The following is a 16677-nucleotide window of genomic DNA, read 5'->3' on the forward strand; positions in this document are numbered from 1 at the left end:
TTAAATTTAGTCTAAGTTAGTAAATTGCTATTAATGACGTTATAGACATTGGAGGATATTTTAAATAAATTGGAGGATATTTTTTTCAGACTGGTTTGAAAGAAATTTTTGTCTACTTTTTATATAGGATGGCATTTGAGCTAATAATGATCCAACATAAATATTATTTATTTAAAGACAAAAATTTCTTTCAAACCAGTCTGAATAAAATATTTTTCAACCCATTTCACGACGTTTTAGCTAATAGGGCAGACAGCATTCGCTTACCAAAAGAGGCGGCATTCTTTTAAACGACGGGCCGTATCCGCCACTAAAAAAACGGGTAAAGAGCGATGCCGTATTAAAACAAGACGCGCGGTTTCACGGTCTCATAAAACGGTCAGCGATTCCAGCTTCTCTCCCTCTCTGACACTCTCCCACTGACGAGGCTACTCTGCTCTTACAGATAATGCTTTCTCTTATTGCTCAACAATCCCTACCTTCGTATCTCAACGTACGCTTTGATAAGAACACGTTTTCCTCCGCTCGAATTTTCCGGGAAAGGTATTCTTTCTTTCTTTCTTAAAAGAAGTTTCTTATTTCGTTTTTATTTTCCTAGTCTTCAATGAAATGAGCTGACAGTTCTTGAAAATTAAAGAAAAACCCTAATTTGATGGTGCGTTTTGTCGCCTGGAAAATCTGCAAGAAAATTATGAGAAAGGGAAGATACAATATTTTGCTTTAGTAAGGTTGGGGTTGAGATTTTCTCGGGCCTTGTATGATTAAGATGTCGAAGAGATTTGAAACTTATTCCATTATTTTTGTTCTTACCCTAACGTGTCGCAGCAATATGACGAGGGAATTACTGTCTGGTTGATGGGTTCTACATTTCCAGAGTTGTAATTGGTAACTATATTTAATCGTAACTCCGGATGCACATTTATGAAGGCACCTGGTGTTTCAGTTTTTAACCGCTTATTAAGAGCTTGTGATTTATATATGCTGACAAATAGTGATGCGAATGTGCTTCAACTGCACTATCATAACATATATAAATTTTCTAAAGCTATTTACCACTGAAACAAGACGAAGGCAAAAGTGGAAGAAGTAGAGCTATGTTTTATGTGTGAACTTATGAAATAAACATGGTTATTTCCATTGAAATCCCCCATTTCAATGATTAAACTGAACATAATTATTTCCATTGCAACCTTCATTTCTATAATTGAACTGGGAATCTCTTATACAACATCTTTTGCTTTATTTTTCTCGCGTCTTCTTATTGCAGTAATAGATCCGAAGGCCTTCTTATCTATAGGCATGGTCGAATCAGAAGCAACTCTGGAAATTTTGCTTTCTATGCAGTTAAGTGCAGACTTGCCGGGGCGAGAGAGTCTCCTTCCTCGAGCACTGATACATTGATAAAGGAACCTCACAAGTATTTTGATCAGGCCATCATCACAGTCCGTGCGGGAGATGGAGGCCATGGTGCTATTCTTAACATGCCTAATCCGAGGGCTGGTAAGCCTCAAGGAAAACATGACAAGGAGAAGGCAAGGAAGAAAAGTTTGTATAAAAGGGATTTTGATGGGTCACTTGTCCTTCCTATGGGTGGGCATGGAGGTGATGTCATATTATATGTGGATGAAGGAAAAGATTCATTATTGGAATTTCACAAGAAAGGCCGGTATAATGCAAAGCGTGGCGGAAATGTTGATGCAATGGGTGTTTTGACTTCACAGTTGCATAATGGATTCGCTGCACCAACTTTGCGTATTCCCGTGCCTTTAGGTTAGTATGTTATTTTTTTTTTCCTGAGCGGTTTGTATGTCATATTGTTAATTTTGTGAAAGATGTCTGCCAGAATTATATTGGAGAATGTCCTGTATTAGATCTGATTATGAAGGTGGTTCCCCCCTCCCTTTATTATCTCCAGTTCAAGCAAGGATGAGAATCTGATAGGATTGTCAATACTCATCCATACATTTGGTAAATGTAGCTACTTCCACTTGTGTTCTCTCATTATATGAGCTAATGTGACAGGAACGGTTGTGAAACGTAAACGGGGGAAGTTGTTGGCTGATCTAGCACATCCAGGTGACGAAGTCCTTGTTGCAAGGGGTGGACAAGGAGGGGTAAGGAAATCAATTTTATTTTCTTAATTTATTCTTCTTAGTGTAAGATTAAGTGCATAGCATTTGTGACTTTTTATTACCTAACTGATGCATGTGGCATAGTTGCTATTTCTTTCTTTTATTTGTTTTCCAAAGTTATATTCGTCTTTGATGTTAAGTCATTTTGGTAAAATATTTTGAACTAAAATTTTACATGCATGTTCAATGGGCCTCCAGGTTATCATCTGGGTCTAAAGCACATTTTTAAATTGTATATGCTTAACATTAACATGTAATTGACATCTAGGCCTTTTTTTTTTTTTTTTTTTTTTTTTTTTTGCAGATAAGCTTGGTAGATTTGCCAGAGCATCGAAGGAAAAAGTTGATGGCTTTGACCACAAATGTGATGAGAGATGATAGTGATAAGGTTAAAAAGGGTGCTTTCATTTAGTTTAAATTTGAGTTTTATGTAGTGGATCTTCAAATCTCCCCTTCCCCCTCCCACAAATTATTACTTATATAAAAAAAATTGTGTAGCGTATCTCCTTTGAGACATGTTCAGGTTCAATTTTTCTTCTTCTTCTTGAGCAATTTTTTTTTGGAGAATCTAATCCAAACATTTCTTAGTTGGGGCACGATGAATTGATCTTCTTGCAAGTTAAATGCCTGATAGAGGATGAAATCACCCATAGCTTCATAAGTGTTGTTTCAATTGGATCAAGCAACTACTTCATCTGTCAGATTGGGTTGAGTAATCAGATTTATCTGCACGTGTTTATTTTGCTAGAGTTCCTGATATAAACAGAGCTGGAGTTGGGAGGGGTTGTGAGAGAAAGATTTATCATATTAATTTATTTTGTTAGCTTTTGCAGCTTGGTTGGGAGTAGGTAAACCATGAGGAGTAGAACGGGGGAAAGCCTTGGAACCCCAACCCCACCTATTCCGTTTCTTTCCCCCTATATGCGTTCTGCCTGAATGTGGGATGAGCATTTTAGGGGAAATGATGGCTTTACCTTCATTCTGTCAAATCACAAATAAAATTTAAGGGGCATAATAGTAAAGTTATATATTTCTTCCTCCTCGCTCCTTGTGTAAATTTCCAAACACACTGGACAAGCAACATGCCAATCCTTTTTATTCCATTCTGTTCCATCTTAATTCACTTTTTCCTTTCTATTCATTATGGTGAAAAAGAATCTTTCATTTTTTCCCCCCTGAAAACACAACATTTTCAGTAACATTAAATTTGTGCCATATAAGTGGTTTGTCTCGTCAATGAATTCTATCTCAAGTAGCAACTCTTCCTATGAGAACATGGTGGAGGATGTGGTCATGGGTTCAAGATTCACGGTCACGTGTTTAACTTAACAATAAGTGACAAAGTGAATTGCCTTCATGCTTTCATATAGCTACTTTTAGTTTTTATCATTTTTTATTGTTTATAGGACCTGCTCAAGTAGAGTATTTTTACCCTGTACTTCACCTATTACTACACTTTGTTTGGGCAGTCAAGATTTACGAGTGATTCCTTTCATATCGCAAATATATGTTAATTTTTTCTAATATCTTGCAGGTTTTGGTTCTTGGTCAACCTGGGGAGGAGGTTAGTTTGGAGTTGATTCTCCGAGTTGTTGCTGATGTTGGTTTAGTTGTAAGTCTTGCTTATTTCCTTTTCGTTTTATGCATGTTTGTATCATGGTTTTCTTATAATTATATGCTTTTCTGGTGATTCTGTTTCTATTTGAAGTAATGATACTCAAAGTTTAATGATTATTGTATATGATAAAAGGTCAATGAAAGAATTGTGCTCAGTACTTACCAAGAACAGGCAATAAATGACCCAAACTGGAAAACTTTCTCAGCATTATTTGTCAAACCAGATTGACCTGTGTCCTACCTGATCTTGATTTTCAGACACAGTTTGCCTTGTCCTAATCAAACTAACACAATTCAGTTTTAGCCTGACACTCTGACCAACATCTTTTGTCATCCAAATGTCGAACCAGTCGATGTTTTTGGGTTGATGAATATCCGCCAGATTCTTTTGAGCCCACTGATAATGCGAGGTTCATATAATCAATTTTGTGAAGAATCTTTTGAAGTGTGGAATCTAGTTTGGACAACAATAGCATTTAGACCCTGATGGCTGTGAAGTCCTATTTATGGTGAAAGGTTAAAATGTAGCTTTAGATTTGAGTGGCTTGACTTTTTATGCTTCTTTTTTTTACTGGGAGAGCTTGGTTCCATGAGCAGTTGCCTATGTTATAATTGTTATCAATTTTTGGGTAGGAAACTTTTCCGTGGTAGAGTCTAATAATTTTCAGTCATAAATTGTGTAGTAGAATTTATGGTCAAATAAAGAATGAAGAGAATGGAAAAGGGAAAAGGGAAAAACCAACAAAGTTCCTTCTTTACATTTAAGGATGAAGTCATTCCTATTGATTTAGTTAACTATATTTCGCATGTATTCAAGTTTGTAGTTCTTACTTCTATAAGTTAGTATTAATTTCTTTTAGATTACTAGAGGTTTACTTGCTCTTGTTGTAGGGACTTCCAAATGCTGGAAAGTCAACCCTTCTGGCAGCCATTACTCTTGCAAAACCTGATATTGCTGATTATCCTTTCACAACATTAATGCCAAACCTTGGACGCCTTAATGGTGATCCCAGTCTGGGGGCAGGAATGTACTCATCTGAAGCAACATTGGCTGATTTGCCTGGTCTTATAGAAGGTGCTCATCTGGGGAAGGTATGGCATGTTTTTCATCTCTATTGCCTGCTTATTATAAAGCTAAAAAAATTTCATCCTTCAGGGTCTTGGTCGCAATTTCTTGAGACACCTAAGGAGGACTCGGCTATTGGTTCATGTTGTTGATGCAGCTGCTGAAAACCCTGTAAATGACTATAGAACGGTTAAAGAAGTATGTGTTTCTTTCTGTCATTATTCTAGTTATATATTTTTAACTTACTATCAATGTTGGTTCCACTTGGTTACTTGGAATTTGTGGTTTCAAACATCATCGCGGTGGATGGTGATTTAAATTAGATTTGTATTCGGATGACCCTCACTAGATATATGTTGTTGATCAAATCCAGATCCGCATTTTCAGGTCTTTATAACTGGTTCTTGGCAGATCCAACTCCAGTAATGATTGTTAGTTGTACCTTTCTTTTCTGGTTCATTTTAGCAAACTTTATTATGTAAAAAGTAATATCTAGACATATTTGTGATAAATGTTTGAAATCCAGTTTCTTCATTTCCAAGAGAGTTTTTTTTTTTTTTTTTTGAGAAAGGGGAAAAAAAAGGTTACTTCTTTCCCTTTTTAAGTGTCACTTGTCAAGGAAGAGAGTTGCTCACTCTGTGGTTTGAGATTGTAGGTAAAGCTGAGTGGCAAATTAGGATCATGATTTTGAGCTGTCACATTTGTAGGCAAAAAGCCTACAATGTTGAACTTACTCCGCTGTGGTTAGCTATCCGTGGGAGTTCTAATGTGAAACCCGATGAGAATAACTTATCATGTGCTTATTCCTTTATAACTAACTTTTATTCTTTCACATATAAATGATATATTCACGGTCTTGCAGGAATTGCGAATGTACAATCCTGATTACCTTGAACGACCATACATTGTGGTGCTAAATAAGATTGACCTTCCAGAGGTATGTCTCTGTGATTGTTCTTTTTCAGGTTTGGGAGCCCAGTATTTAGTACTAATCTTGCCTTCCCCAATGCTATATATATATATATAATGTAGGATCTCTTCAGTTTTTTTTTTGAAATTTAAGATTTATGCTGACTACTGTTCCAGGCGGTCGACAGGCTTCCATCTTTGACTGAAGAAATAATGAGGATTGGAAATGATGGCGTGTCTACTGAGCCAGAAACAAGCACTGATGATGCTTGTCAATCATTTCCCTCTGAAGGTGGACATTCAGATGTATCTCATCCGGGGATTCATAGCAAAGATAAAAAGGATAAAGAAATTGAGGACTATCCATGCCCTCGTGCTGTTGTAGGAGTTAGTGTTCTGTAAGTTCATTACATTGTTTTTATATGTTTCATAATAATTGAACTATGTGTAGGTGACTTGTTTGCTGCTTTTGTAGAAGACTTCTAGGAGTATTCTGTTCTTTGATTATCCTTCTCATACAATTCCTTTTCCCAAAATGGGAAAAACAGTTGAAATTTTTTGTCCTTTTATGACTCATGCTGCTGGAATTATTCGCATGTTAAGCACTTGTTCTCTTCCAAAGGATAAAGGGAGTTTCGCAATGATGTCATGCTCATGCATCATGTAATGGAGAAGAATTCTATTAAATCTTTATTATTTATATTTAGTGGTACCTCTTTACTGCAGTCTAACAATGTTGTTTGTCCCAAGTCAGCTCATAATTTATCATTAGCTTTAGCTAAATTACTTTTCATGTTTTTTTTTTTTTGGGTAGAGAATATCAGGGAAAAATGCACGGTGTTATTGTTGCTAGAAGTATTAATCATCATTTCACTAATGTGTTTTAAAGAAATCATAGTTCGTGGTTCTTTTGTCTTTCCCCATTCTTTGGTTCCAAAAGCAGCATTAACTGTTTATGTCATTTTGTGTTGTTTATTGCAGGAAAGGCATGAGGATAAATGAGATGTTGAAGGAGATAAGGGCGGCCTTGAGGAAGTGCAGAGATCCCGATGAAGCTTTGGAGTTGAGTGTACGACCATAAGACTTGAGAGTCGTCTCAAAAGTCTCCACCAATTTGCACCGCCTCTTTTACACTCTTTGGTAATTTTGGTCGAGCTATTGTTTATACACTGCAGATAGGCATTTTTGTACATGTCAGTTAGTGTCTATCCATATATGTTCTATTCAATTAGTTTACGGAAATTACTGCATACGAGCATTTACAGGTAGTGGTTGGATGGTGTAAGTGCAGCTGCTTTGGGATACGGTTGGGCCCTAATTAAGGATATGATGAGAATTTGGGTGGATCTTATGTTTTAGAAATTAATTGAGCTAATCTTAAAATATTGTCAAATTGTAATTAAATTTTTTCTATGTTAACCATTCTGTATTCTTTTGAGCCACTCGTATATCATGCTTGTATGATGGCATACACTAGTTCTTATTTTGCTGAATTTCTGGACTTGTATTCGTCTTTTTCTTCTTAATCAGAGATCTCTCTCGTGTACTTTATGTGTACTTTGATTGTGCTCCTTTGCGTTTTCTATTAAGATTGGTTGAGATTAGACTTTGCTTGCTCAGACAAGATGATTTTAATCCATCAAATGCTTTTTTTCTCTTTGCTATGAATTCGTAAGTTGACGTGGGATTAGGCCTTGGTCTCCCTAGTTGTGAGCCACCCCACCATGACCAAATTCAAGGGGGTTTATAGAATTTGAACCAAATATATACACATAAATTCGTTAAGAGCACTTTAAGCTTGGTTATTAGTAGTAGATAGAGAATGCACCATGAGACATTAGGTGACTAACTGAGTGTCATGTTTGATGCTCACACGACAAAGAACGTGCTTGTAACATGAAGGACGAAGAACGTGCTTGTAACATGAAGGATTGTGGTCATTGTAATCGATGAAGGGTAGCTTAATTAGTTGGGGAGGAATTATAGTGGAGGTTATTAATTTGACCCACTGCAGGGGTAAGTGACAGAAGGGTGGGTGTAAAGCATTTGAGGTTCATATGATTATTTAAGACAAGCTTTTTAAACAGAGACGGATTTAGAGGGTGGCCAGCAATGGCCCTGGTCTCCCCCCCCCTCCCCCCACCAAATTACAAGGAAAAAAAAATTTAAGGTAAAAAAATAATAATTTAAAGTATTTTTTGTCAATTGTTCCCTCTCCAAAATATTTTTGGCCCTGAGTTTTTCTTTAAATTTAAAGCTGACTCCATCCTTGTTTCTAAATATCAAAAGCCAAAAAGTAAAAATTATTTAGCTTTTGAAGGTTATATATATTTATTTTTCTTCTTTCTTTCATCTACCAAGAAAAAAAGAAATTATTTAGCTTTTGAAGGTTATATATATTTATTTTTCTTCTTTCTTTCATCTACCAAGAAAAAAAGAAATAATTAAATTTTCTCGATGGCTTTTGAGAGAAGTACACACTTGGGCTTGGTTATAATGATTTGATGGTGAGTTCGAAATAGTTTTATGGGGCAAGCATATGGGTAGCCATAATTATCTAGTTCTGAGGCAATATTTGATTTTGAAATGTATTATTAAGTCTAAACCAAAGCTTTTTACTAGCTAATACTAATAGTGTTATTATGCTACTGAAAATGGAATAGGTATTGCCAATTTGCATCATTTTTCATTGTTCAATTTGCATTATATCAGAAACTAGTAAGTTTGAAATTACTGAATATTAGTAAACCCACTCAGTAAAAAAGAAGAAGTTATATGACTTATATGTGATAGTTGATGTTCAAGATTATCAATTAAAAGTTACAAAATCAATTAGCTAAAAAAAAAAAAAAAAAAAAAAAAGAGGTGGTCTAAATGTTGTTGGTTCATGTATGCCTACGTGAGTACTGTTATAAATTTTTATAGAATCCTTCTGATGTAATTTTTAAAATCACTATTGAATTTAAAATATAATTTATTAACTTTTAATCTCTCGATAATTTTAAAAGTCTTTAATCATTTAAAAAAACTCAAAAAAAAATTTATAGCATTACTGATACTACGTTACGTTGTGGTATTTGAGACGCGGAAAGGACGTATTCGCATAGTAACGCTGCAAAAGAATATACTCAAATTGAGGAAGATTCATTTCCCAAGCGATCTTTATCGGAAAACTCATGTGGGTCCCCTTATTTCACTGTTGCTACAATCGCAACGTGCATTGATTCTGTTCAGACGAGACAAGTCAGGCGACACCAGTCTTCCAAAAAGGATAAATGCCGCTCATTCCACCACTTCATGGGAACTGGGAACCCCCACGTATCACCTACTCCCCTCTGCTATCTGTCATCTTTGAAAGATTTTGGGAACCCTCCCATGTTCTTATCCCCAACCGTTTCTCCCTTTACCACACCGCCTCCAAATTCTAATTCACAATTATCCAAATCCCATTTCTCCCCGCCCTTAACCCTCCTCTCCTCCTTCTCCTCTCTCCTCCTCTCCTCTCCCCTCCCTCCAACTATAAAAAATAAAAGAAAAAAAACATGCCCTTCTCCGTTTGCCACCTGAGCTCGTGTGAAGACAAATCGCAAGGCCAAGTGGGTCTAAGAAAAATAAACAGTGAGGTTTGGCGTGGACACGAGCAGTCTGGTTCATCATGCCAAGTAGCAGTCCCAAGTCACCAAAAAAGCCACGTTTCAGTCGTGTCTCATTACTCTATATCCAATGCGATGAATATAAATAGGATTTGTTCATGCCTCCTTCCATTCTATATATCCATCTACTTCTTCTTACAATTCTAGTCGATCTGCTGGAACAAAATGTTGAGCTCAGCTGATAATATGGGAAGTCTTGTGCAGAGAAAACAGGGCAAGAAGCCTGCGCAGGCGAGTTCAAGAAAAGGGTGCATGAGGGGCAAAGGAGGCCCCGAGAATGCCACGTGCACTTACAAAGGCGTCCGGCAGAGGACTTGGGGCAAATGGGTGGCGGAAATCCGCGAGCCGAACCGAGGCGCCCGCCTCTGGCTAGGGACATTCGACACCTCCTACGACGCCGCCATGGCTTACGATGCTGCCGCACGTAAACTCTACGGCTCCGATGCAAAGCTCAATTTGCCTGATTTATCATCATCAGCACCCACTTCCAACAACACCCAGAATATGGAAAACTCAGGTACTGCTGCAGCTTCAAATAATGGCCCAATAGTCTATCAAAATACTTTTCCTAACGAAATGGTACTTAAGCCCCACGGAAATCAGGCCGAATTCAGAGTGAAATTCGGCGACAACGAGGAGGGATCAATCGATGGGGTCTGGGAGAATATGAATGCCACCTTCCCTGTGTTTGACGAAACAATCTGGGCAGAGGCCGCCATGTCTTTAGATTTCCCTGCAGTCATGGGGGACTCTGCTGGAATTTTTGCTGGCAACTTTGTGGATGGAAGCGGCTGGGATGCATTGCAATCACCATGGTGCATGTGATTAAAAAGTTTCATGGGATCGATGGGACCAAGTCGCCCAAATATCATCGTCATCATCATCATCATATATTATAAAGTTTTAGTGTAGATAGAAAATATATAGCATAAGATGGATGGTCTCGACCCCACATGGGTCAAGGCACTTGTATTTGATTTTTTCTGTTTCTTTTGCTCATAGGTGGGGGGTGGGGGGTGAGGGTTTAATTATAGAAGTCTTGTATGTATTAATCAGTAAATATAAGGAGAAAGAAATCAGTCACCTTCTTCTCTGACTGTTTCGTCTGTGTTGTTATGTATACAAAATTATGATCTTTTCAAAGATATGTTTGTGAAAGATTTTTGGCTTTGACAAAATGTGAGCCCAGAAAAAAAGTATGAAGAAAAGACTGCTTTGGCGCAACGCAGACAGCTACAATTAAAATCCGGAATCTTACATTAGCCTGCTGTGTCTTTTTTGAGAAGGATTGCCTCCTCTGTCACGCTTGCCTGTTTGTGGATTACTCCCAACATTCCTGTCTTGTTCTATGCGGCCATATGCATGTATATGCTCATCTCATTTCTTGCTAGCGCCCTCTTCGCAACTGAAAGAGGCATATAAATTGATGGATATGAGTGTATATATACATATAGTAGATTTTATTTTTGGTAAATTACACTTTCTCCCACTCAAAAGGCCAAAACTAACATCACATTTGCAATTACACCCATAAGCTATGAATCACCACAACTCGTTCTATTTAAATTATCACTTTGACTTTGTTCTGAATAGCATGTACATGAGAGTTCCACGTGAAGCGAAGTTTTTTTTTTTTTTGGGACATACTTTCTTAGGCTTAATTACACTTTGCTCCCCCAAACTAACGCCTCATTTGCACTTACACCCACAAATAAATTATGTACGTACTCGTTTTTCATTCATAACTAACAGTCAAATTTATGCACTCAAAACAAAGTGATCACTTGAAAGAGTTAGCTGACAAAGCTTTGTGGCCAACATGATTGACAGAGAATCGTGATGTTATGAAATAAACCATGTCCTATGCTAAAATAAAAAAATTAAAAATGCTTGAATTTGTATAATACTAGTAAATTGTGATTGTCCTCAACGGTTTTTATGGAGACTTTTTTGAAAATATTTGCATTGTCGTGACTTGATGGGAAAATTTGTTGACTTGTGACTTTTGGTGTACTGGAGTTTTAAATTTTTAGTGATTTTTTCTTTACTATTTTTGTACTAAATCTTTGGTTAATGAATTTTTTCGTGATCACTCTCACATTAAAAAAAGCTACGTAAATTCTAGTGTTCTTGTATAATTTTTTTAAATCACATGTTAACAAGTCAAATTCGGCTAAACATAATTTCCTTGGTTTTTGCTGGAAGGCGAGGCCCATATCACTATATCGGTGTACAGTTCCACTACGACAGCAGATTGTGAAGAGATTCGGGTTTGGTCTTCTTATATTAAGAAGGCTGTTGTGTTTTATTGCTTGTTTTTCGGTTGAAACTGTTATAGAAAGGATGTGAATGCATGCAGATACACATATTTATCAAATTGTGTCTACATTATTTGACAAATACTCCAAACAATATTACAATTATTTACAATAAACTCTCAACTTAACCTGCAAAAGATTGGATATTCTTCAAATAGTTCTACACCCCTCCTCTAGTGAATCTAGATACCAAAGCAAAAAGAATGCATAAAGAACCATGAAAGAGGAGAGTTGTGCAGTTTACATGGTGTGAATAACTTGTTATAATTGTGCAGCTGCAGAGGATCTTTCTGAGGGGCTCCAGTATCTGTTTAGCAACCATATAGAATCAGCTTCTACAGCATACCCATCTTGATTACGATTCCAACCAAAATAAGCATGAGTTCTATTTTTTATATCTAAAATCCCATGACCAAAGCTGGCTTCGCGGTAGGCAGAGTAGCTTGGCTGGGGCTCTGTCATCCTGCAGGATTGAAAATTTCACAAGAAACATCTTAGTAGTATCAGAACAACATCAAAGTAGTAAAGAGAATATTTCTTAGAAGACCATTTCTCTATGTAATATACGTACTCGGTCACCAATCCTTCTAGATTTCCTCCGTCTCCAATGGTTATGTAAACTGGTGCAGATTGGTCACTAATGGGAGTGCACAAGCCATTTACGATGTTGTATGCAATATTTGATACACGTTCCTGCATTGCAAACAAATCTTGATTGTTGGCATCATAGTATAATTACATATTTAGTTTCTCATGTGGAAAAAAAGTCCGTTTTCTTTAACTGATCCATTTCCTATCAGAGAAGACATGTTTAATCTTAATCATCTAGTTAACAAGCCGATTATATATATATATATATATATATATGAAAATGACAGCGCAAAGATGGAAAGATATGAAACAACATCTAGTTGAAAAACGATTGTCGTTTGTGTTATTTATGTTGAAACAATTATTTCAACAATGTAAAAGATTCAAAAGAACAAAACTTGTACACTGAATGAAGGAATTTGCAAAAATAAGCAACTATAGTTTAAAGGAGATTTTGCACTTACAGATCGTTCGTAGGCATGGACATGACCAGCAAAGACAACATCAACTTTATACTCCACAAACCATTTCTCATAAATCACTCTCATAGTTTCCCCTTCCATATAAGAATCTGCATAACTATTATATAGGGGAGAATGCATAAGAACGATGAGCCATGGTGTCTCAGTCCTGTTCACTTTCGGCAGTTCCTTCTCAAGCCATTTGTATTGAGGAGTGTATTTCCCTGCAGATACAAGTTTTCTCCTTTTATTTTCATATATTAGGCACATACAAGCAATATCACCAGATCAGCTTGTTAGTAGGACTCACAGTCCCCAACGTCCTTTTCTACAACACAAAAGAATGTACAACAGTACAAAACTGGTGGATTTAGGTAGACTTCACTTTTCTATAAATTTCATATGATCCCATCTTGAACTCAAATTTACAAGAGTCTCTAGACATGGTGGAGTGTATCTTGAAGTATTGGTAGCTCCCCTTTGATCTATTAAATCAGGGAGTTAAGCACTTAAATCAGCATCCCATGCCAATCTAATTTCCAAACAGAAGAGATCATCAAATACTATGAGTTGCTTCCACAAAAGTGATATGCTACAACTGCTGAGAACTAAAGCTGCAGAAAACATGATCTTGACTATTCATGTTTTTTTTTGATAAGTATGATCTTGACTATTCATGTTAAAAGTTATAATTCTCTGGATTGTCTGATAAGAACCCACAATGGATACTTTTTTTAACAAAAAAAGAACTCTAATTGAAAAGTAATTTTTTTTACCGAAAGCCGAGTAGGAGGACATGACAATGATATATGTTGAAGCTCTCTTGATAGAGTACCAAAAAGGAGATGTACTATCTGATGCTTTATATGGTACATGATAACGATTTGTATAAGGCTTAAATGGTATAGTTTCCCCCTGCAATCAAATCACCATCTATCATAAAGTTGAAAAGAAGAAAAGATGTTTGGCAGAAAGAAAATTGTTTATATTTGTTAAATTACCACTTATTCCAAAAATTTAAGCAAATAGAAAGAGGTAAATTTAACCATTTAATCAAGACTTTAACATTCCTCCTTACGTGTGAGCTCAAACTCTCTTTTAATAGGTAAGGCACAATACGTAAAATATTTAATTTAAATAGGGCGTGAATTGACAGAGTCAAGGTTCGAACCCAAAACCTTTAGCTCTGATACTATGTTAAATCACAATTTATCTTAAAAGCTTAAACTAATAGGAAAAGGTAAATTTAATCATTTAATCAACATTTTAAATACCATCATAGGCTTCATACGTTTACAGGGTGTTATATAAAAGAGAGATACAAACTATTAAGGAAAGAACTTAACGGCAGATGACAATCAAATCATAATCTTCAAGACATAAGACTCTTTACAAAAACATCTACCACTACACTAAGGCGATCAATACTCAATACCATTCCTTTTTTTTTTTTTCCTTTTTCTTTTCCCGGCTGGGATCATATGTACCATTGAATGAAAAGAATAGTTATAATATAGAGGAATAGCAAGCACTAAGCTTTGCACCAAAAAAAAAAAAAAAAAAACAGTCAAGAATTATCAAAATTAGAGATATATGCATACAAGATCAGGAGCAAAATCGAGCTCATGATTCCCTGCTGTCCATATCCAAGGTTGATAAGCAGTGTTTCTCTCTATGAACCTTCCCCATGTATCCCACCTGTTGTTGTCATGAAATGGATAGTTATCTGCATAAGAGAGGTCTCCAACAAACAATACTGTCTGGCCTTTTGTTGGGTTTAACTCATAATGCGTAAGTGTCCTATTTGAATCATGAGTTTGACCAAGATCTCCTGCTCAAAATACTTGTTAAAGTGAGTAAATCTATATCATAATAACTAACTTTCTTGCATTAGATATGCATATCAGGTCACTTTGAAATAGCAGGAAAAGCACTTCAACCATACTAATCACACTTCGATTAGTACCAATGAGACAAGGGGTTTTTCGTGAAACCGACTTTCTGTCTGTTTGGTTTAACAAACATTCTGTTTAAATAAATAGCAATTTTAAAAGCAGATAATGAAAATGTAATTTTTAAAAGTGCAGTTAAGCGTTTGATAAATTGTGTGCAAAAGCACGGACATTCCTACGTTTTCAATCTTCCATTTTTTTTTTTCAAACGCACTCCTGATGAGGACACTTTCTGTGATTTTGTTTAAAAATCACATTCGGCCATTGAAATCACGAGGCCAAATGGACTTTTCCTCTCTTATCAATTCACCATTTCAATTACTAAAAATCTAAAACCAAACATACATGGTGATCAAGCTTACGGCTAATGATTCCTTCAAGAAAACAAGTAAAATAAGCACATGAAATAGAATTACCTATCAGGCCGAAAGTATAAGGAACATCTGGGCCAACTTTAGGAGGAGTTCTAAACCAGAACTGTCGGGTGGTATTCCCAATCCCGACCTCATAGTAATATTTGGTGTCAAACTGCAGTATTCATAAAATCAAGTTGCCATGGCCGACCAAGATTAATTGTTCTTGAACAGGGAAAAGAAAAGAACACCAATGAAAAGTACACACCTTCAAATTATTGATTGTGCAGTGATGAATATAACCAGAGGTATAATTGAAGTACTTGTAGGTAAGAACAAAACCAGTGGCCCGGCTTTTGAGCTGGCTATTTTCAGCCCAGTAAAGCACTGTATTTGAACCCGGTTCATCTGGAGTAACCCAAGAGACAATCACACCCTTTCCCACATGATCTCCTTGTGTTATATGGACCTTCAGATCCCCCCAAAAAAAAACACCCAATAATGTGTTCGGTCAGATACTAGGAAAAGAATCAAACTTTGGATTTCAATTGGTTCATTATTTGAATCAAGTCACTGATTATGGGGGGAGCTTTCCATTTTTGGGAATCAACAAGAAATTAAGCTTATGGAGGAAAGAGATACCCGGAATGAAAGTTAAAGAAAGACATTAATCTTAATTCATATGAAGAGAAGAGGAGAGATCACAGAAACACACCTGTTGGGGAGCATTGTAACCAGGAGGCACTCTGAACACATCACTGTCTAATGGCATATCCAGAGATAAGTCATCATTCCTTACATAGCTACTTGTTATCCCGCCATTACAAAGCTCTGAAACGCTCAAAATCAAGCACACAACAACAAGAACAAGACCACTACAGCCCCAACCCACCACTCCCATCTCTGTCTTCCAATCCAAATAACCAAATTAGCCACCAAAAAACATACCCACGAAGTACAAACTAAGAAACCCAAATCCCCCTAAATTGTAGTTTTTGTTTTACAAGTTATGAATGTAATGGGTAATGGGCGCTAAGGAATATTCATGTTTCGATACGAACATACTCGAACTTTACCTTGGTATGACTGAGATGGAAGGTGAAGGTCCAGGTACTGGTCGTGGATAGAGCAACAGTTGCTTAGACATAGTAGACGAGTTGGCATACGTGCGGCTGTCAGTAAAATGACCAAAATGCATGCCACATCTCTATGTAACTAATATTATAAAAATTACACTTTTATTGTAGATTTTATTTTTCGTAAATTAAACTTTTCCCTCACCAAAAAAGTCAAAACTAACGTTTTATTTGAACTTACACTTCTAAACTATTTCTCAGTGTAACTCGTTTTTTCAAATTATTACTTTGTTTTAAAAAGCATGTACATAAGATTTGGCTGGTAGTTGTGATGGAAACCATCGCACATGAGCTTCACATGACACCTTTTTTCTTTTTTTAACATACTTTCTTAGGCTTAATTAGACTTTGGCCCCCCATGCTAAAACCTCATTTGCACTTAACACTCACAAATTATGTCATGTATAGGGATGTTCCTCGTTTTTCATTCATAATTAACCATAAAATCTAACTTAGAGTGCTACTCAATAAAGTGGTCGTTTGAGAGAC

At 36.4% G+C, this 16677-nt stretch overlaps 3 protein-coding genes across 4 annotated transcripts; 2 read left to right on the forward strand and 1 right to left on the reverse strand.

Moving 5' to 3' along the window:
• Window positions 1-388: 388 nt before the first annotated feature.
• Window positions 389-7281, forward strand: LOC132188994 (putative GTP-binding protein OBGC2). Of its 2 annotated transcripts, XR_009440988.2 has the most exons (11): window positions 389-543; window positions 1268-1770; window positions 2023-2114; window positions 2437-2520; window positions 3667-3744; window positions 4641-4841; window positions 4906-5013; window positions 5678-5752; window positions 5902-6122; window positions 6706-6864; window positions 6990-7281. XR_009440988.2 is itself a non-coding variant. In XM_059603457.2 (10 exons), exons 1-10 carry the CDS (start codon window positions 449-451, stop codon window positions 6803-6805), a joined length of 1557 nt encoding a protein of 518 aa, XP_059459440.2. In that variant the 5' UTR covers window positions 389-448; the 3' UTR covers window positions 6806-7281. The 2 variants fall into 2 exon arrangements, 1 of the variants encoding a protein (XP_059459440.2); XM_059603457.2 differs by having other exon boundaries at window positions 6706-7281.
• Window positions 7282-9072: 1791 nt separating this feature from the next.
• LOC132190388 (dehydration-responsive element-binding protein 2D-like) lies at window positions 9073-10776 on the forward strand. The gene has a single exon (XM_059605364.2). The coding sequence runs from the start codon at window positions 9543-9545 to the stop codon at window positions 10200-10202; it is 660 nt and encodes a 219-aa protein (XP_059461347.1). The 5' UTR covers window positions 9073-9542; the 3' UTR covers window positions 10203-10776.
• A 947-nt stretch (window positions 10777-11723) lies between these two features.
• On the reverse strand, window positions 11724-16268 carry LOC132188989 (purple acid phosphatase 2). Its single transcript, XM_059603448.2, has 9 exons — window positions 16129-16268; window positions 15768-15955; window positions 15321-15521; window positions 15116-15227; window positions 14349-14578; window positions 13524-13662; window positions 12751-12971; window positions 12267-12388; window positions 11724-12158 (listed from the first exon to the last, which is right to left on the reverse strand). The coding sequence occupies exons 1-9, from the start codon at window positions 16214-16216 to the stop codon at window positions 11957-11959; spliced, it is 1503 nt and encodes a 500-aa protein (XP_059459431.2). The 5' UTR covers window positions 16217-16268; the 3' UTR covers window positions 11724-11956.
• Window positions 16269-16677: the final 409 nt, after the last annotated feature.

Source organism: Corylus avellana, chromosome 9 (assembly GCF_965113065.1).
Source record: "Corylus avellana chromosome 9, dhCorAvel1.hap1.2, whole genome shotgun sequence".
NCBI lineage: Eukaryota > Viridiplantae > Streptophyta > Magnoliopsida > Fagales > Betulaceae > Corylus > Corylus avellana.